We start from the raw sequence: 22,016 nt of genomic DNA on the forward strand, positions 1-22,016 counted from the left end.
GAAAAAAACATTTTAACTAAAGTAACATTTTCCTTCCACTACAAAATCTGCACTCTGTGCTGAAAATCATAGAAAATATGAATAAGTATAATGAGCTTTCAGTTTACATGTAATAAAATGCAGCCCAGACCTGAAAGTTGACCTATTTGATCTGAAAGCATTTTTATTTAATATACAATTATGTTTAAGATAATGACTACAGATAAAAACCACATAATTTACCAACTAAACATTAGCTGTAGAGTTCCCCCACCAGCTCCACTCATAAATCGTCAGGATTTGTTGCCCCTGTGCTCTACATTAACAAATTAAACAAGTGACATACCTGGGTAGTGATGTGACCTTGCCCCACTTCTCAATGCAGAAGCGCCGGAGGCCGTTGGATCCCCTCAAGGTTGCAAAGCCTTCGTATGGCACGCTGGACGTCCCTGTGACGAACTGCAACAGGCGGAGGCGTTGCTCATTGGTGAACCTCTCCACAGCTGCCCAGAACCATCTCATCACTATGTGGCTGTCATGGTAACCTAGCAGGGAGAGCTCACTGATTGTAAATACAAGTAAATACAAGTTTTTGCATTTCATCCCCTAACACTGAGAACAAGGTGGTCACATTTTACCACATTTGTACTGATAAACATGAAGCACTCCAATGAGCTTGTCTAAGCCTCAGCATAGATACAAGCACATGACATGAGTCAAGCGATTAAACCAAACAGATGAAGCTGTACCTCCTCTGTACTCTGTGTTGCTCCTCCAGTCACTGAGATCGATCTCCACTGTCCCAGCGATGACCAGCTCCAGCTCCCGTGCATCAAACACTGACACGAGCCTAGAGTCCACCACCTGTGCAGGAGAACATCAGAGTTTATTCCTGCTGGAAGCTTCCCAGTTACGGATGTGTACAGCACAATCAGTAAATCAGTTTAATTGTGATCAATAACCTTTGTTTTTATTTTTCTTTGTTTACAACTTTAGTGGTAAAATGCACCCTGAAAATATTCATTCTCACAAGGAAGTAAATACTTCAGAACACAAATGATGAAAATACTAATTATCTACTCCACATATTGGATGCTTAAGTATAGAGTTGCCTTGATAAAATATTTTGTAAAACTAGCATTTGAAATGATCTTTTGTCTGCAAAGCTTCCAGCCAGTTCTGATCATTTATCCCTGGAATACTTGGTTAATTCTCCATTTATCTCCTAAACATTCCCATAGGTTAAGTAAGGGATTATTAAATCCAAATAATGTGTGTAGAGCAAGTTTACCTTTCCAGAGGAAAATAGATTATTTATTAAAGTTAAATCTTTTATCAACTACAAAAAAGCAGCATTTTATTCTCCAACTCTTTCAAAATCCCTTTAAGTAATTACATTTCATGTTCATTTCTTTGTTCAGTTCAGAAGTTTATAAATAATGCATTTACTATGTCTTTTTTCCTCCTATCTTACTTTACCTAAATGTGTGATTTCATTACTTTTCATAGATTTTCAGATTTCTCAGAAGGATTACCAGCGAAAGCCAAATATTATTAGTATTTGAAAATTTGGACTAATGCTGTTTTTACACCAATGACCAGAGATTTTTAGATTTCTTAGAAGGATTGTATTACAACAATTTCATACCAGTGAAAGCCAAACATTATTAGTATTTGAAGGTTTGAACCTTTCTGCTAGCACAGGATGAATTCCTTACCACAGAGGACTTAATGATCTAATTACCTCTATTAGAAAGATTGGATCAGAACCAGCTCTTACCTGTAAACTCCCAAGGATTATTAATGTCATTTGATTTGTTTTTCTGTGTTTGATTTTCTGTATCATTGTAATGTTTTTCTTCATATACAGCACTTTGAGTGCCCTGTTGCTGAACAGCACTATATAAATAAACTTGACTTGACTTAAGAATTCAAAAAAGCCTAGTAGATTATGTCATGGGTTTGAAGCTTCTGATAGGTTAACTGAAACAACGTCTGTACCAACATTGGCTGAAAGCTACTCAGTGAGGATGAAGCCAGTGGGGAGCTTACGAGGCCATGAGATCATCACCTGGGCTTTCTCCATATTGTTTAAAGGTACAGTTATCTCAGAGGACATAAACTTCTGAATATTAAGAAATAATAATAGAAATGAAAAAAAATTGTCTTCTGCATTAGTCTGGCATTTAGCAAATATAGATACCTAGTAATCCGAACTAAACAAAAACAAGAGCAGTTTAGTCTGAGTAAATGTCAGACAGTGAGGAAAATATGTTATGTATTCAGGGTTTTGCAGTGTGTGCTAATATTTGTTTACCCTCCATTTCAAACCATGCGAGCACTGTAGATTTTTACCTCATAGAAGCCTCTAACCAGTGCTTCTGTTTGCTGCACCACTCCCCTCTCCACCCTCCACTTTGCCATTCGCTCAATGTAATCCTTCTTGTTCTTCTCCGTCACCTGAAGGTGGGAGCCACCTGACTTCAGTTCCCGCTCTGTCACCTAGCAACACAACCGCAACATTTCATTAAACTGGTTTAATCCACATGTAGGACCAAGGTGGAAGCAACATGTAGTCCATCCAACGAATAAATCTCTTTTTGCATTGAGGAACACTTTCTATCATGACCACAGGAACATGTCGGAATTCCACACACACCAAAGCTTTGGGAACACTGCACATTCTATTCCAAACCAAAAATGAAGAGAAACAGACCTACTGTAATATGTTCCCTCTCTACAGGAAGTCAGGGAAGAGAAATGTTATGGAAAAAAGAGCAGTGAGCATTTTTCTTTCCACACTTCAACCTGTACCTTTTCAACTAAAACATGCTAAATATTTAGCCGGTAACCTGCAACTTTTAGATGCAGCACAGAGCAGGCAGACAGAGATGTTGCAGACAAACAGTGCAGAAACTCTATCTCCAGAGGTTCCTGTGCCTACTGCTGGTGATTTCCTGCCGAACACCTTTCAGAAAGATCAATAAATCTTTTGATCTTATCAGTTGTGTCTGGCTGAAATCTTGTCTCCTATATTAATTCTGATTGTTATAGAAGTTTATTTACTCGACTATTAAGGGGGTGGATCCCTGCACCATGGAGCCAGTAGCGTTTTTATTAATTCACTGTTATTCATTGTTCAGAGAATATCTATTTCTCTTTGTCTTTCCACCAACTTCTCTGCTTAGGACACTCTTAAGATCACTAAAAGTCCTCCTCACTACTCTTAATATTTCCTCACGTTAGGACCTCAAGATCTAAGATGCTTTGTGACTAAAGTTTTATCTTACAGAGGGAAAATTCTAAGAATCTTTCAATTCGAGAAATTCTAAGATTTTTCTAAGAATGACGTCACTGGGAGCTACTTTTAGATTCTTTATGAATACAAGCCCAGATCACCAGGGTCGAACCTGCTGATTCCAGTGTTCGCTTGCAAATAGTAGTCCAGCTCCACAGTGCTGGGCAGTGAGCACAGGGCCTAATACAGAATGTCAGGCCCTCAAGCCACCCTCATGAAGCATGAAGTCTGTTTCTAATGGTTTGGTCAGAGACATTCAAGCCAGTGGTGCCCTGGAGGTCACTTTGTAGGGTCCTGGTAGTACTCCTCCTGTTCCTCCTTGCACAAAAAGTATTTCAATTCAATTCAAAAATACTTAATTAATCCCAAAGGGAAATTAAATTTTTAAATTTAAATTTAAAGGCTAAAGTGTATTTTATTTATATTTCCCCTTTAAATATGCAGGACTTGTTTGATACCTTGTTGTTCACAGAATAAATTACTGATCTACACTTTGTGAAACTCCACATGCCATTATTTTGAACAAGCCCCTTCTGAAAAATGATTGTTTCATAGAATTGTGTAGGTTCTCTATGGCTGTACTACAACTTCTGGCACATTCTTTGCCATCTATAAATGTACTATAAAGCAGTGACAGATCTGGTTAGAGATGTTGGACAGCTATTTAATTAAATCTTTTAAACATAGACAATTACGTTTTTTTTTCTTTCAGCTTAGCTATTTTATCCATTACAGCCTGAAGCATTACACCATCATTTGTATAGACAAAACCATGAGGTGGTTATGTATTTCTCATGTATTTCTCATCCCTTAATCAGCCCTCCACACAAGGAAGAGACTCACCCTCAATCTCCAGGGGGCATGTTTTTTTTTTTTTTTGTGGCATTAGAGGCCTTAATTTTTTTTTTTTTTCCAACAGTAGGCAGACAGGAAAGCGGGCAAAGACTTTCGGCAAAGGTCGCCAGGACTTGAACTTGGGACAGCCGCATCAAGGACTATAGCTGCTGCACATGGTCGTGCCCTTAACCCCTACACCACCAGCGCCGCGCCCTGGCATGTTTTTTTTTTCAAGGTTGATAACATCTACTTTGTTCATTTTGTTTCTGTATTGTAAATAGATAATTTTGTAAGTTACCCAATCAGTTGACAGAAATGGCCCCCATTTATCAATGTCAAAAAAATTGGAAAAACCAATGTGTGTGTATGCAAGTCTTTCCAAGCACTGTAAGTTCTGACCAAATATCTGCAGATCACTGGCTGGATTCTAAATCAATCAAACGAGGAAGAGGACTTAACTAGCACGTCTTTGATTACAGAAATGTAGATGCTGAACCATAGTTTTAAAGAAGCCTGGTTACTTTATATATTTGGTTGAGGCTGGCAGAGGATTGTGCTAACCTGGCCAAAAACTTCCTCATTCACAGTAAAGGTGAGGTCCAAGATGTCAGTGATGTCGTTGTCTTTCATCCACTGGAGAGACTGGTGGAACTCCTCATCCAGGTACTCCAGATCAGACAGGTCTGTGGGCCTGTAGGACACAAACAGTCCAATCTCACACTCCACACAGCTGCACAGTGGTCATCCAGATCATATTAATTAATAGACATTATGGGTTAAAAGTTAAAATCAGGAACATTTTCAGCTTTTCCAACAGCTTATCTTATAAACCTTTGAGTTTATAATCAATCTATGGTTTTAAAAAAGTGCCATGTATCACTTTGTGAAGCTGCAGATCTGTGTTGAGGAATTATAACCTAAGAACTTGGAGGTAATTCTTTGTTACTGAGAGATTAAAGAGGTGTCTTGTTCACTTACTTGAAACTTTAATAAGTAAATGCAATTTCTCCTAATGTGTTCTGTTTATCTTTTTATTTGGGCTGCATGTTGAAGGAAAATGACAAATGAATTTTCTTATACTGACAGTCTGAGCAGAGCCTTGTAGAAGGGTCTGGTGAAGAAAGCATCCAGAAGGTACTGATGGATCAGAGCCAGGCCCAGAATACGGCCACTGAAACGGAACCTGAACCAAAAGCACACACACAAAGACTTTGAAAGCAAATATACTTAATTTGACAGTATACAGAAGAGAAGCTATTGAGTGAAACCCAGTATATGTTGTATGTTCCAAAGGCACTAGCAGCCACATCCACTGAAATCATCTTCTAAAAATGTCTTGTGGAAATATTCACACTCTTACATGTTTTCACATTTTGTCCCAAAGTTGTATTGGATTTTATCGAAATGTGTGACAGACCAACACAGGGTAGTGAATTATTTTGAAGTAGAAGGAAAATGTTACATAGTTTTAACTACTTCTACCTATGAGGGACCAATTTAGTATATCTGTGTTTATTTATGTTTTGGTATTTGTTCACCTGCGCTCTTTGTTTACTAGTTTATTTTCTCTGTTCCTCCTCGTCCTGGTTCCCTTTCTGTGGTTTAGGTTTTGTTTTTTTACAGTCAGGGTTTCTTTATGGGTTCTTTGTTAATTATTAGGTTTTGGTGTTTCTTCTATTCCCTCTAGTTTCGCAGTTTACTTTAGTTAATGATTATTCTATGTTCTTATGTCTCTTTTGGTTTATTATCTGTCAGTTTATTTGGCTGTCCAAATAAACTGACAGGTCAGGCAAGGGGAGCTTAATTGGAGAAGCAGCCAAGAGTTCTGGAGGAGCTGTAGAGATTCACTCCAAAAATCTGGCTTTAATGTAGAAATTACAAGTTGAATACTATTGTTGAAAGAAAGCAATGAGGGGTCTAGTTTGTAGTCTGCTACGAACCATGTAAGGGACACAGCAAATACGTGGAAGAGGGTGCTCTGGTCAGGTGAGGCCCTAAAAGATCTCATTGGCTTATGTGCAAAATGCCATGCCATGTGAGGTGGAAAACTAACACAGCACATCACCCCAAACACAGTCCCTACAGTGGTGGCAGCATCATGGTGTGGAGATGCTATATTCAGCAAGGACAGGGAATTGATGGGAAGATCGATGGAGCTAAATACAGTGCAATCCTGGAAGAAAACCTATTAGAGCCTGCAAAAGACTTAACATTGGGGTGAAGGTCACCTTCCAGCAAGGCTGCGAGTCTAAAACTCCAGCCAGAGTTACAATAGTGTTTTTTTAGAGTGCAATACACTCAGTAGTGTGTATTACAATGGCCCAGTCAGAGTCTTAACCTAAATCCAGTTGAGAATCTTTGCCAAGATTGAAAATTAATTTTCACAGATGTTCTCTGGGGACTTGATAAAGTGCTATACAAGTACAGGCCATTTACCATTTACCAATAAAATTAAATCACCCGATTTGACCCCAAGGGGGGAAATTTGATAAAGCATAAAACAGATCCAAAATCAACACACACAATGCAACAGTCCCTATTCACAGGATAAAAACACACAAATAATTATTCATAAAGTACAATATAGGGAGTTAAAAAGATGGACAGCCCTGGGAACAACAGTGGTCTTTCTTCGCTGTGTCCTACAGCCTGGACAGCAAAGTCAGCATCCTGAGGGGAGTCATTAAACTCAGAAAATAGAATGTGTAAGAGGCCCTGTTAAATCCTGTGATCTGGCTCAGAAGATTTTGAATAGGCTGCTTTATGATTTTTGAGCAGATTTAGACTAACAGATGTTTTCATTTCTTCACAGTGGCAAAGTGAAGCCAGCAAAAGGAAGAGAGATTTAGTACACTGATAGAACTGTAGAATGTAGTAAGAATGTCACTGATGGAACTGTAGAATGCAGTGAGAATGTCTTTGTTAATCTTAATAATTTTAACTCCATCACTTGGTACTAGGGCTGCAGTTGGTAGGACTCAAGAAGGTCCTAGATTCAACTCCTGGCCGGGGGTCTTTCTGCATGGAGTTTGCAAGTGGGCTCTCTCTGGGTACTCTGGTTTCCTCCCACAGTCAAAAAACAAAAAAAGAAACAAAAAGACTGTTGGTTAATTGGTCTCTCTAAGTTTCTCTTGGAGGAAAACCTTGTCAGATTATCATCCCAAACACATGCTTTAAACTCCTCCATAATGTTCACAGGCTCCTCCATGTATGATGGCGGTTAATGCCTCGACCATCTCTTATGGCTTGATGTGGAACTAACAGATTTCTGGCAACGCACCCTGAAGCAATGCAAAGTCAACACGCCTTGAATGGGTCACATGTAGGAATTTGAGAAAAAATCTGAGCAGAAATCTTTAAACCGAAATGTTTTCGAGTCATCGCCTCTCCTAAACCGTTTGATGTACAGACATGAGCTTTGCACCAATTAATCTTCAAACCTTGCTGGCGCTCCCAGTGAAGGAATTATTTTGATATATTTTACCATTTTGTCATAAAATAGGTTTGTTTCAAAGGACCAAATCTGTCCTTCCTAAAAAAGCATAAAATTAAAAATTGTATAAATTATCGACATATTTACACTGTCTCCTACGCAGACTTATGTAGACACATGAAAATCTCACCAATGCCTGCTGATACCTATGGTCCAAAGAATTTTTGGATACCTACCGTTTTCTCGTTCCTACCGCCTTCACTCAGGTTAAAAAAGTTCAAAATGATCCACTTTTTCACAGGTTCACACCTCCCAGACAGATTTTTGTAGAGACTTGAAAAGCTCCATGATTGTTCAGCAATCAGCCTGCTGATTCATACAGTGCATGAATCACATCCATAGCCCTTATAGTTTCCGAGTTATTAGACGTTGTTCAAGAGCATGTTCAGTCATTTTTGTCTTTTTCTTCATCTTTCCCTTTCTTTTCACCTAGTGTTGTGCCTTTATTTTTATATTTTCAACAAAAAAGGCTTTATATTTTCGTTTCCCTGTCTGTTCTGAGAAAAACGGTCTAAGAATGACGTCAACAGCCCTTACAGTTTCCTACACATTAAACATATTAAACAGAATAAGTTAATTATAGCCAACATGCTGGTGTTGTCCAACATGCTAATGTTAGCATTTAAGCTAACATTAGCTTTTAGGCTCATTTTCACTTATAGGCCTAAATGAAAATATTAGCATTTAGGCAAATTTCACTTATAGGGCTAAATGAACATTTTGAATGGAGTAAGTTAATATAGCCAATGTACTAGTGTTAGCCAACATGCTAGATTTAGTGAACATGTTAATGTTAGCATTTAAGGTAACGCTAGCATTTAGGGTAATTTTCACTTTTAAGGCTAAACTGACATATTGGCCCTGTCCCAATACTCGCACTTCCACCCTTGTGTCCCTGAATTGCACGTTCCCGTTGATGGGTTCGAGTGCGTAGTGTGTCCCAATTCTCCAGAGTGGTCCTTAGCCCTGCCCCTTTGTGCCCTCAATTCACACTTCGGCGAAGCCCACATCTAAGCGGACTTCGCCGAAGTATATTACCCACAATTCACTGCTGCAGATGACATTCTGAGCAGAAACCAATCACAACCATCCACGTAATCAGCCATCAAATCAGAATAATAAGAACTGCGTAAACGTTAGACAGCAAGCCGACAAATATTTTTTTACTGGTTTTCCAGGCTCAACATTGTAAGATACCACTGGGTTCAGAGTGAGTCTGGGCAGTCAGTAGCCCATAACACTGAAGTTACGTTTCAAACAAACACTGGCGCGGCGAGAGTCTGGTGTATAAGTCTCCTTCGCTTCCTGCACTTTCTTCTCCTCAAAACAATTGCTTGTTGCAGTTTTAAAATATGTTTTTTAGCAGCAAGACTGTGAAAACAGCGCTGGTTCCCACCCTTTTTGATGTTGCGGTTACGGTGCAGAGGTGAAAGTCAATGACGTAACCCCTACTGTCCCAATTCTCCAATTTTGCACACTTATAACCTGCGCACTTCAACCCCTACATGCACTTGTACAAAGTACACACTTCATAGAGGGGCGTAGGGTGTAGTGTGGGAATTGGGACAGGGCCATTGAATGGAATGAGTTAATGTTAGCCAACATGCTAATGTTAACATTTAAGCAAATTTTTGCATTTAGGCTAATTTTCACTTCTAAGGCTAAATTGACATACTGAATGGAATGAGTCATTGTCAGCCAACATGCTAGTGATAACCCACATGCTATTGTTACCATTTAAGCTAACCCTTAAAACAAATAGTTTTGAGGTAAGGTTAGCTTTTTAAGCTGTCTATTATCAGTTCAGATGACAATTTTTCTATGCTAATGTTTTTGCTATTTATGCTAATTTATCAGATTTCAGCCGATTTTCTGCTGTCAACTTAAGCTTCTGTTACCTGCTAAGTCATTGAATGTTAGCCAACATTGTGCTGTCAACCTAAGCTTCTTTCTGCCAGGTTTCAGTAGAGTTTATCATTTCAGTTTTTCTGCTAATTCATTACATTTCAGCAGATTTTCTGCAGTCAATTTCAGCTAGTTTCTGCCAGCTTTCAGCTAGAGAACTCACCTTTCAGCATTCACATTGCATTTTCGTAGGAAATGCAATTTTTCTGGTTTGTATTTAGTTGGCTGATTTGTATTACTTACTTCACCTTAGTGCTGGCCTTCTTCACCGTTCCAGAAACGGTGAAGACATTGTTTCTTGTACATGTTTTATTTCATATCTTCAGTTCCCCAGGGTTTATTCTTAGAGGAGACTGGGACCTGTTTCATGTGGATAATATTATCCACACAGACAGAAATGTATGCAGCCCTGCAGCCTGTCAACACCAGGCTGCAGGGCTACTGTTTGATATTCCAAATAACTTTCTTTGTCCTTCTTAACACAGCTGGGTATATAAGAGTAAGCAGTATGCTATTGTGGTCAGCAAAACTGTGAAGGAGAAGGCAATTCTTTAAGCATTTTGGGAATAAACTTTAAATAAAATTCAGCAAAAGAATGAAGAAAAAGTTGACCTTTCCACAGGAAAACATTCCCAAACATACACCCAGACGTGCAATGCTCTAGAACAAAGCATATTCATGTGTTAAGATGGCCCTGTCAAAGTCCAGACCTAAATCGAATTGAGAGTCGGTGGAAACGTTCACAGAAGCTATTGAGCCAATCTGGATGATCTCGAGCTTTTGGTTCAAGAACAACATTGAAAAACGTTAGTCTCTAGGTGTCCAAAGCAGTTGGAGACATATCCCAAGTGACTATTATGGCAGGGAAAGTTGGGTTTCCTAGTTATTAACCTGAGGGGAGGTGGGGTGCGTGTGGGACTTACATCCACACCACACTTTACAACTTAAGATTAGTTTTGTTTGAAGATTTTGAAAAACATGTACTATTTTTTATTTCACTTTACAATTATGAGCTACTTTGTGTTGGTCTGTCATGTTAAAACCTTGAATACTTTTGCACAGCCAATCAGAACTGTTGCACACTCTTTCACACACCAATAATGCTAAAACACCAATACATAGGATGGCAACATAGGATTTGAAGCCAAATCTTTGTCAATAGATGCAAATTAGCTGTTGACTGATTATCTATCAGGTCACAATGTTTTGCTCAAATCATCAAACCACAACTTGATGAAAGCATACTTACCATTCCAGATGGTTCTCAACAAAAGCTGACATGGGGCTGATCTGAACGGTGTACGTGTCATTTGCTGAGTATTCGAACAGGCCGTAGTACGGATTAAAGAGCTCCTGGGACAGCAGGAAGAAAAATTCCCTGGACGGACCACTGTAATCTAATCTGAAGGTAAAAAGACACAGGAAGAAGACTGTCTTCAGATTTAATTAAAAAAATTTAAAAGAGCTCTTATGGCATGGAGAAACAATGCCTACCCCTCCTCCCCTAAGAAGGTGACATATAGTTTGTTCCTCTGCAGCTCTTTGCGAGAATACGCCATCACTTGGTTAAAGGTCCCCTCCAGCAGGTGTTCTCTCCGGATCAGCAACCTGTAGGAACACATCAAACTCATTACTTCCCATAAACCCTTTGCATTTCAGCTTTAGTTTGAAGTCACAAGAAAATCCTGAGTGCTTGTCCTTACTTGATCTTGCCCGGACCCTGACCATAGCCTTTAGCCTCTAGCTTCCGGTAGAAGTTTCGCAGTTTGGCTTCAAAGTCTCTGCGGTAAGGAGCTGGGGCCCTGGCTCTTTGCAGGCCTACAGTTGTACACATGAAACAAAAATACCATTAAAGAACAGTTTCTGATATTAAGAATTTGATGTAGGTTTATTGAAGCTAAACATTTCAACACACTGTAAATTAGAAAAATCATCCTTCCAAACATCCATAGATATGCTTTTTGTGTTTCTCAGCTCAGCCAGTAGTTGTCTTTATTTAGCCCCGAGGTACATTAAGTCTGATGAAGATCTTTTTACCTTTCATGATATAACCACAATAAACTGTTTTTAGTTGCAAACCAAAATCATCTTTCTGAATTTTTAACTATGCTTTACATAGGCAAAGCCTACAGTATATGGCCATTGTTGCTGAGGTTTATAAGTTACATCACAAACACAAGTAGAAAACTGCCTGAAAATGTAATGAAACATCCAGCATATTTTACTTCCTGCTCACATACTTCAAGATGATGTTTTCCAGCATGTTTTTAACAGATAAATAGAATAGAAAGCAAGTTTGACAGAATTACTTGACATGAGTATGGTGATAGTGCTTTCTGTTTAGCTGTGACGTCTTTATGAAGCAGGCCATCAACCCAACTATTGCTGCCAAAGATTAGGTTAATTGGTCTTTTTAAATTGGCCAGTATATGCACATTTTGTAAATCTGTTTTTGATAATTTCTGTGTCCAAATCTATACTGGTTATTGATAAATAAGGCCCAATGTATTTTGCCTGGACTGTTTTCTCTTCATCACTGTGTGAAAGTAAATCTATTGTGCATCAGCAAGTCTCATTTTGGTTTGCCTTTTAACATAAGGGAAAACATAAAACATAAAACTTGGGGTCAAAGAGTCCCTTTAGCACAGCAGATTTTTCCCCCTGCAAATAGGCTCCGTAGTTTAAGATCAAAGCCTGTATTTATCACGCCCCTGGTTTGCAATGGAAGTTTTTCCAGTTCAGGTTTTTCTCAAAGACAATAACACAGCAAAGAAAGGAAGAGCAATTACAAACTAAACCTCCCCGTTGTGACCCAGTTTCCTTTTATAGAACCCCTATCAATACACACACACACACACACACATACACACACTTGAGGTCTCCATTAGATGTGTCACAGTTCATTACGAAAACAGGGTTGAGAAACCCAGCAGGCTCAGCTGAACAGTGATGATTGCTAGTATTTCTTTGTGTGTTTCCACTGAGTGATTCCATGAGAGCAAAGACTCTTGCTGTCAGGATGATACATGAGCCGATGGATAACCAACCCGGAGAGTTCTGTGGGGAGGAGGCGGGTGAACAGCGTGGGGAAAAGCTGAAGCCGGAGTGGATGGGGTGAGGGGGAATGTACGACATGATTTCCTCTTCAAATAAACTGCAAAGAGAGAAGCAGAAGCACATACAACATTATCACAACAAGTCCAAACATACACTGTGTTGTGCAGACAGGGGTCAGGTTGACCAAAGCCCAGATTACCCATCACATCATATCTGATGCAGGTTTTGCTCTAAAGCGCTTTAAATTATCTTCTTATGGAGCTACATTTGAACTTGATTGGTTGATATCTACGATCAATTTGGAATGTATGTAATTGACTTGGAATCTGTCTGTATGATTGCATAGAATTGATTTTCTGTGCCTTGAGATGATGTGTGGTATTTTGCTGCTATATGAAGAAATTGAACTGAATTAAATGTGCTACATTTGTAGTACACCTTAGAAAATCATAGAGAACCCCAAGTCTTCAGGAAGTAGCTGACTACACTGCACAGTTCTGTGATCTCACTCTGAGCATTAAATTGTTGGAACAGCAAACATTATGTTAATAAAATGGCAACTGTGGCTCAGTAGGAAGAGTAGTTGTCTTGCAATCAGAAGGTTGTGGGTTCTATTCCAGCTTCCTACTGCCATAGGTTGATGTGCCCCTGGGCAAGGCACTTAACCTCAAGTTGGCTACCGATCTGTGTATCGGTGTATGAATGTGTGAGCATTAGTGAGTGCAATTGGGTGAATGTGGCTCTAGTGTAAAGCGCTTTGAGCGGTCTGTATGACTGGAAAAGCGCTATATAAGTTCAGTCCATTTACCATTTAACCAAGGGTAACATAGCTGGCCTTGTAGGGCTGCACAATTCTGTTGCTGAAATAAGCAATGACAACATCAATAAACAGTAACTTCCAACTTTCTGACTCTTTTCTTTCTTTACCATTCAACAACTTCCGCATGGCTCTCTGTTAGCTTTAGTGTTTCAGCCATTAAAGACATACATCAGGTGTGTGCATTAAGGGCAGTTAGAGGCTACACAACTGCCCAAATGTACGATTGGTATGCAGAGTGTGAATGTCAAGGCTGTTGAAATATAATATCCTACGAAATACAGCAGTCCTTTGTGACTGCAATATTAGAGTTGCACATATTGTGATAATGATTGTGATTCGATGTATTGTGAAGCTAGTGCGTTACAAAGAAGCACACTTTATTCCCTAAAAGTCACACATCCAAATAATTTAATTCAGGAGTTTTCATCACTTTCCTGACCAGAATGTATAAAATCCAACGCCTAGGCATGCAGACGTCTTCTGCAAACATTTGTGAAAGAGGGTCGCTCATGGGAGCTCAGTCAGTAGCTCAGTGGATGCTGAGGAGGATTCTGTGGATGCTGTGACTTTCTGCAAAGCCCACAGCTACAGACCTCCAAACATTATGTGGCCTTCTACACATGGTTAATGCGTAGACAACTTCATGAAATGGGTTTCCATTGCCAAGCAGCTGTCTTATATCATCAAGTGCAATGCAAAGTGTCAGATGCAGTAGTGTAGAGCACGCCACTATTGGACTTGAGCAGCAGAGACATGCTTTCTAGATCGATGACTCATGCATCTCTGTCTGGCAATCCAATAGAAGACAAGGGGGTTTGACTGTGGCCATGAGAATGGTACTTGCCTGACTGCACTCTATCACGTGTAAAGTTACAAGATTATGGTATCAGGCTGTTCTTAAGAAGTTGAACTCGACCCCTTAGTTCCAGTGAAAGTAGCTCTTAAGGCTTCATGCTCCTGATTCTGTGGGAGCACTTTGTGGATGGCCTCTTCCTGTTCCAACATGACTGTGCAGCAGTGCACTGTGCACAAAGCAAAGGGCATAAAGACGTGGATGAGCGAGACAAATGAACTCATTTTGAAATGAGGGCAGTTTTGAAAATCTCTTCTCTATTGCAGCATTAGAAAGCCAAACTGGTAAACCTTAAAATCTGTGACCAAATGCTGATTTACACATGCTTTGTAAATCTGACTCTACTTTCAGCTTTACCTTAACAGGATAACAAGGTCTGCGTCACATGACAGCTTATCCACACCCTGAGTACCTTCTGTCCGGATGTAGTGGATCTTTTCTCTGAACAGTCAGGGAAACATAAGAATAAAAAAATGATCATTCATGAGATGCAGTGGTTAGATTTATTTTATGACCTTTCTACCTGCCAGTCCTGAGCTCTTCTACCAGAGGCTATGGATATTAACTGGAATATGTTTGGGGTACTCCTTTAGTTTAGCTGAATTCCAGCTACTTTAACATAGTTTTAAAAGATATTATGAATTGTATTTAGCTCTTCATATCTCATCAGTGACAGAATAAGTCTTGAAATCTGTGTGATGAGGGATTTCCGCTTCTGGCTCTCTGCCGGCTCAGACGCTTTTCTCCTAAGCTCCCTGGTTGCTTGCATTCTTGGCTTGGCACCAAAATATATTCCAGACTTGTTGTCAGTGTATCAACCACCCAGACCTCTAAGGTCAAATCTACTCTGCATACCCAGAATCAGAACCAAACGTGGAGAAGCAGCTTTTAGTTCTTATGCTCCACTAATCTGGAACAAACTCCCAGAAAACTGTAAAAGCGCTAAAACCCTAAATTGCTTCAAATCCAGATTAAAAACGTATTTGTTTAGAGTGGCCTTTGACAGAGCTATCTAAACATTGTTAGTTAAGTTTTCAGTCCAACTTTCCTTTCATTTTCTTATCCATCATTCTATTATAATGTAATGTACTTTGCCTATTATGTTTCTTATTTTTTTTTTCCTTCATCTGAAGCACTTTGAATTGTCTGGCTACTGAAATGTGCTATATAAATAAACTTACCTTGCCTTGCCTTTACCATTTTGCACTCATAACTAAAATCAGTGCAAAAAGGCAATGACAGGGCTTAAAGTTTTTTTCACCTTCATTTTAAACTACTGCATTTAAACAAATGTGAACTTTTCCCACAGCAGATACCAATCAGATACCACCATGCTTACCTTAGTGTGTGGTTTCTGCTTAGACTGGGCTGTCGCTCCTGCAACATGTCGAATATGTTTGGCTGTCGCAGGAACGCCACTATCTTGTCATTGTAAGCTATAAGAGACAGACACAGAGGAGCTGTTAGATGGTAAACACTATGAGCATTTAGAAACTGCTAACCTGCTGTTAAGCAAAGTACAAAGTATTTACTCCCTCACAGAGTTCCTCTGTTTTTTGTTTTCTGTCACAAATAATGTTTCAGATTAATCAAATTTCAATATCAGACAAAGTTTTCAAATGATGATTTCATTTCTTAAAGGGAAAAATGTATCCCAACCAACCGGGCCTTATGTTAAAATGGTAACTGCCCCTAAACCTAATGGTTGTGACCCCCTTGATGGCAACTACTGTCATCAAGTGTTTGCGATAGCCAGCAATGAGCTGTTCTCATCAGTGTGGAGGAAGTTTGGCTTTCTCTTGTTGGAGAATTGCTTTTATTTAGACATAATGGAGGACTTACTACACGAACGGCCTGTATAACTTCACTTTAACTAGGTCAATCCAAAACCCTCATTTTTTTTTTTGACATTCAGGGTCAGGTGTGCTTGTCATCATTATTGCATGCTACATATAACTGGATACACAATTTGTAAAAAGTTCCACTTTTGTCTTATAAGGCCGCAGAATGTTTTTGTGGATGTCTTGGGGCAAATATGAGAGAGGCATTTGTGCTCTTTATGGTCTCCTATAAGGCGCGTTTTGACTATGGGTTCCTCAACTTTTATTCTGCAGAACATAACTTCCCAGAACCTTTTTATCTACGAAGTCTTACATCCCCTGACACTGAGCGGCGAGAGAGAGCATCTCTCTCTCGCCGCTCAGTAAAGAAGCCAAAAGGAGAACCTGGGCTTTCTTTGATTGAATGTTTACACTAAGGATGACGGATTTTATCAATGTGTCTGAATGAAAACTATGTAAAAGACTAATACTCAGGATTGGAGGCTGAATTTAAAGGTAACAGAAAAGATGAAGTGCAGGGGAGGATAAACTTGGTGATGACTAAAATAAAATGCTGGGGATATTCAACCAGTGAGAAATGTTTATGTCCGGATCTATCATTTTGGGTTTTGTGTTTGTTTACTTTTTCAGTTAGGTGTTTCTATTTCTTTGGCTTTAGTAGTTATGTTTGTTTATTCCTTCTGTTATCCCGATGTTAGTTTTGTTCTCTATTCTAACCTCCTTTCGAGCTCCAGCCAGTTACCTGCTAATAACCTGCCTTCTGCTCCTGTAGGTTCTGCTCATCTTGCTTACTGTGTCCTGCACTACTGCTGAGCATCGGCAAATAAAACATGGAACAAGACCTTACCTCATGGCTCCTGAGTGTCTCTCTGCAAACTGGTCCGACCCAAACCCACTCCATGACTACGCGGCGACCTAAAGGACCAGGCAGCAGAGAAGAGCTTGCGGTCGCAGTTTTGGGGTTGCAAGTTGGCCATTCCCCTTCCTGGTACTGGCCCACTTCGCTGCCAGTCTTCTCCGGCTCCCCAGAGTAAACCTGCTCCAGTGTTTTTCCCCTTACACCATAGGCGCCATCATCACCACCCATCCATGCCTGCAGCGGCCTCAGCCAAGCCATCCATGTCCGCAAGGGCTTCAGCCACCGCTAAGTTTCTTGCGGGCTTTTCTTCTTGGCCACCACCAGCTCCTGCATGGGTGCAGTCTGGTATGGCTGCTCTCCAAGCAGCCTACATCAATTCACGCTGTTTGGAGACAGAAGAACATCTGGCCAATAACCCCCAGGACTATGAATCTGTGCTGCTGGCACTTCAAGAGGAGTCTCTAAGGAGGGATTTTTTGATGTTCCAGCTACAGTTCTCCACCTTCCAGTAGCTTCTCTGGTCTCACCTGCAGTTTCTCAGGGTTCCCCTGCGGCATCTTTGGAGCCCTATGCTGTTCTTCAGGACTCCAGCGGTTCCTGCACCGCTTACCAGAGTGTCAGAGGTTCCCGCACCGCTTCCCAGTGTGTCAGCGAATTTAAGTCTCCCGAGTTTCAGCCAGGAGCCAAGTTTCCTGAGTTTCAGCCGGCAGCCAAGTCTCCTGTGTTTCTGCTGGCAGCCAAGTCTTCAGGGTCCTGGCTGACGGACAGATTACAGAGCCTCAGCTAGCAGTCAAGATGACAGACCCTCAGCTAGTTCCAAGAGGGGTTCAAGGACAAACCGCCACCATCCCGAGTTCCAGAGTTTCAAGAGGGGCTCAAGGACGAACCCCCTCCATCCTGACTTCCAGGGTTTCAAGAGGGGTTCAAGGAGGAACCGCCTCCATCCCAAGTTCCAGAGTTTCAAGAGGGGTTCAAGGACGAACCGCTTCTCATCCAAGTTCCCATGTTCCAAGAGGGGTTCAGGGTTGAACAGCCACTCACCCAAGTTCCGAGAGGGGTTCAGGGATGAACTGCCTCAAGCTAAGCCTCCAGAGCTCCATAGGTCCAGAGCTCGTCTGGCATCCGACCTTGAAGGGGGTGGGGGGAGTGATGTCATTTTGGGTTTTGTGTTTGTTTACTTTTTCAGTTAGGTGTTTCTATTTCTTTGAGTTTAGTAGTTATGTTTGTTTATTCCTTCTATTATCCCGATGTTTTGTTCTCTCTTCTAACCTGTTGAGCTCCAGTTTCTGCTCCTTTAAGTTCTGCTCATCTTGCTTACTGTTTCCTGCACTACTGCTGAGCATCGGTAAATTAAACATGGATCGAGACCTTACCTTATAGCTCCCGAGTGTTTCTCTGCAAACTGATCCGACCCAAACCCACTCCATGACAGTTTAGTATCCTCAGGATCGAAGAAGTCCTACATCTCTAGCAGGGGGCAGGGATGTATGTGCTTATGTCTGAATGGTTCCAGCGTTGGAAACGCAGAGGGGAGATAAAATACCCAAGAAAACTATCATGGTTCCTGAAAATGTTCCTGCAGTAGAAAAGTACCTGTAGATGGTATTTTTAACCAGACTCATTCTGATTGTTGGATTATGAACCCTAACTGAGGCATGTGAGGCCCGTATTAGATGTTGTCCGGTGACAACCTGGATTAGTTGCAATCACTCTTTTTAGTAATTAGTAATTGTGGTAATTGTAGTGGGCAAGCCAGTCCTGGGAAGCTTCACCACTGTTTCATGTTTCTCCACTTGTGGATGATAATCTCATTGGGGTTCTCTAGAGTCCCACAGCCTCAGAAATGACTCTATCCAGAGTGATAAATAGTTTCTCATCTCTTCTGGAATTTATTTAAATCAAGGAATGATATTTCGCTTTTTTAGATCCTTTAGCCCACTTCATGTGGTCAGATACATTATTTTAAGTGATATCATGATTCTATACATCTGGCAGTAATAAGGACGGGTGAAATTTAAACAAAAATGTGTTATTTCACATAAAACTCAGGATAGTTTGGAGACTTCCGGGAAACCCATCATGGCCGCAGCTTAGAAGGCGAGCTCCCCGACCCAGTTCTTTGTAAGCCCGATTATTCTGACAAAACAGTCACAATAAGTTCGGTAAAAAAAAATAATAATTTTGAAACGGGCAGAGAAGCGAACAGAAGAAGTGGAGGAGCGTCTGCGGCACATTGAGGATGCCACAATTGAACTCCTGGAGCTGCAGAAACAGTTCAAAATACAACTTGTGGATCAAAAGGGGCGATTGAGGAGAGGGAATATTAGGATTCATGGACTCAAGGAGGGTGTTGAGGATGGCGCCGGTTCGACGACGGAATTTATAGGCAAACTTTTGAGAGAGAAGCTGAAGCTGCCGCCGTCCTTTCCCCTCCAGATAGAGAGAGCTCATTGAGCTCTACCACTGCGTACCTCCCCGGATTCGCCACCGAGATCTATTGTGGTAAAGTTTATGAGCTTCAGAGTGAAAGAAGAGATTATATAGAAGGCATGGCAGAAGAAGGGATTCATGTATGAGGAGAAGAAAGTATTTCTGGATTATGATTATGCTCCAGAGGTGTTGAAGAAACGGAAGGAATACATGGAGGCAAAAAGAGTTCTGCGGGAGAAGAACATACGGTTCCAGACGCCATTCCTGGTGAGGCTGTGCGTTTTCTACGAGGGAGAGACGCGGGTCTATAATACGGCGGAGGAGACGACCAAAGATATGGTGGAGCGAGGGTTGCAGGTGGCGGTGACCAGACCGGCGGAGAACAGTTTTGAGAAGATCAGGCGCCTAACGTGGAAGACCATCGGGGCCAAGAAGGGACGGACACTCAGGGATACGGGCAGAAGGTTACAAACAACGACTGCAATGTTTTAGGCAAAATCAGGATAGGATTTAAGGATCACTGTCTTTAAGAATGAGGTATTTAAGGTAGCTTATTTCTTTGGGTAGTTTTGTTCAACCTTAAGGTGAGATACGTGGGATTTGTCATACTGATAAATTTTACTCGGATCAAATTTTTATTTTAATAAGGGAATTTTCCTAATGTAAATTTTAAAGGGGTCGGGGCACTCCCTTTTTTTTTTTTTCTCTGAACATTGGAGCTGTGGAAGGAACATGGACAAAGCTAACTGCAACACAAAGGGCCCACTCCCTCTGGCAGGGAGAGGTCATCCCTTGGGGCAGATATTCCATTATGGCTTAAAAAGGGTCAAAACGCAGGCCTCATTCATGGATGTTTCTTTGTTATTCACAGGTTCGTCAATGAAAATTCTAAAATTGTTCTGTTTTGCGTTCGTTATTATTTTGTTTATCTGTAGCCTAAGGGTCTCTCTGGGTGTTGAACTGGGGGAAAATAGGAAATTTCATGGTGTAAATGACAACACAGAAAAGGGTAGTAAAGATAGCATCATTTAATGTGAATGGGATGCTCCACCCAATTAAAAGGTCTAAAGTATTAGGAAAATTGAGGAAGGAGGGGCTGGGAGTGGCATTGTTGCAGGAGACTCATCTGACAGAGGGGACATGATAAGCTTAAGATAAATGGGTTTAATCAAGTATTTTCCTCATCATACAGAACAGGCCATAGGAGAGGAGTTGCTATCCTTATATCAGGGAGATCCTTATTTCAGAAGCTTTCAGAAAAACTAGATAAGGAAGGGAGATATGTGTTGATTAAGGGGAGATTAGAAGGAGAGCTGGTTACGATCATGAACATATATGCCTCCCCAGGCTCTGACTGGCTATTTTATAGAAAAATGTTTGATTTAATGACATTTGTGGGAGAAGGCATTGTGATATGTGGAGGAGATTTAAACCTCAAATTGAACCCACAAATGGATTTGTTCTGACAGCAGGAAGCAAAAATCTGCAATTAGTAAAAAATGTAAAGAATTAATGGCAGAGCTCGGAATAATGGATGTATGGAGGGAGCTAAATCCACCAGGCAGAAACTACACATATTTCTCATCGCCTCACTCGGTGTATTCAAGACTTGACTATTTCCTTATGTATAATAAGGGTAGATACAGAATAGAAAATTGTGATATTGGGGTAAGGGATATATCGGATCATAGTCCAGTTTATATTACCTTGGAATTGTCAAAGGAAACCAAAACAACAATGTGGAGGCTTAATGCAAACTTATTAAAGGGAAATATGAAAGATGAACTTACAAAATAAATCAATATGTATGTAAGGGAGAATAATAATGGTGAGGTTTCTCCATCCACACTGTGGGATGCGTGTAAGGCAGTAATCCGAGGTAAGCTAATTGCCAAATTGGCATATTTAAAAAAACAAAAACAGGGTAAACTTAGAAAACTACAGTTAGATCTAAAAGAACTAGAAAACCAACATGAACATTTTTCATTGGAGGAGGAAAAATCCCAAGAAATCAAAAGAATAAAATCAGAGATAAACTGCATATTAGAAGAGGAGATAAAAAAAAAAACCTTTTGTACACAAAACGAAGGTATTATGATGGAGGAAGTAAGTCAGCTAAATTGCTAGCATATAGAATGAAAAAGCAAATGGCAAATAATAATATTTACAAAATCAGGGATTCCTCTAATGTGATAAAATGTAAGACAGAAGAGATCCAGAATTGTTTTGAAAAATATTACAAAACATTATATTTGCAAGTAGAAATTAATAATAAGAATCAAATACATGCCTTACTGGAATCTTTAAATTTACCAAGGCTAACAGAAGATCAAAATAGAATATTGACAAAGGAAATTACAGAAGAAGAAATAAACTCAGAAATCTCAAAATTAAAAACAAATAAGGCTCCGGGAACAGATGGTTACACTTCAGAATTTTAGAAATTGTTGAGAAAACCACATTTTAAAAACACATTTTACTGGGTATTAAGAGAAGGAGAAACACCAAGATTCTGGAGGGAGGCTTTCATTGCTGTTATCCCTAAGGAAGGGAAGGATAAATTGGACTATGCCAATTATAGACCAGTTAGTGTCCTAAATTTAGACTATAGATTATTTACTGCAATTATGGCCAGGCGTCTAGA

The 22,016-nt window shown here is 40.2% G+C and overlaps 1 protein-coding gene across 1 annotated transcript in view; it reads right to left on the reverse strand.

Moving 5' to 3' along the window:
• LOC124857913 (E3 ubiquitin-protein ligase HECW1) overlaps positions 1 to 22,016 on the reverse strand; it is a 210,636-nt gene that overhangs the window by 56,733 nt on the left and 131,887 nt on the right. The window contains exons 18-28 of the mRNA XM_047349491.1: positions 15,582 to 15,678; positions 14,600 to 14,683; positions 12,560 to 12,666; positions 11,216 to 11,330; positions 11,007 to 11,120; positions 10,762 to 10,914; positions 5,199 to 5,297; positions 4,676 to 4,805; positions 2,335 to 2,481; positions 729 to 843; positions 326 to 524 (exon numbers count right to left, since the gene is read on the reverse strand). Coding sequence (XP_047205447.1) covers positions 326 to 524; positions 729 to 843; positions 2,335 to 2,481; positions 4,676 to 4,805; positions 5,199 to 5,297; positions 10,762 to 10,914; positions 11,007 to 11,120; positions 11,216 to 11,330; positions 12,560 to 12,666; positions 14,600 to 14,683; positions 15,582 to 15,678 — 1,360 coding nt within the window. The remainder of the gene's footprint in view (positions 1 to 325; positions 525 to 728; positions 844 to 2,334; positions 2,482 to 4,675; positions 4,806 to 5,198; positions 5,298 to 10,761; positions 10,915 to 11,006; positions 11,121 to 11,215; positions 11,331 to 12,559; positions 12,667 to 14,599; positions 14,684 to 15,581; positions 15,679 to 22,016) is intronic.

This window comes from Girardinichthys multiradiatus, chromosome 21, assembly GCF_021462225.1.
Source record: "Girardinichthys multiradiatus isolate DD_20200921_A chromosome 21, DD_fGirMul_XY1, whole genome shotgun sequence".
Taxonomy (NCBI): Eukaryota; Metazoa; Chordata; class Actinopteri; order Cyprinodontiformes; family Goodeidae; genus Girardinichthys; species Girardinichthys multiradiatus.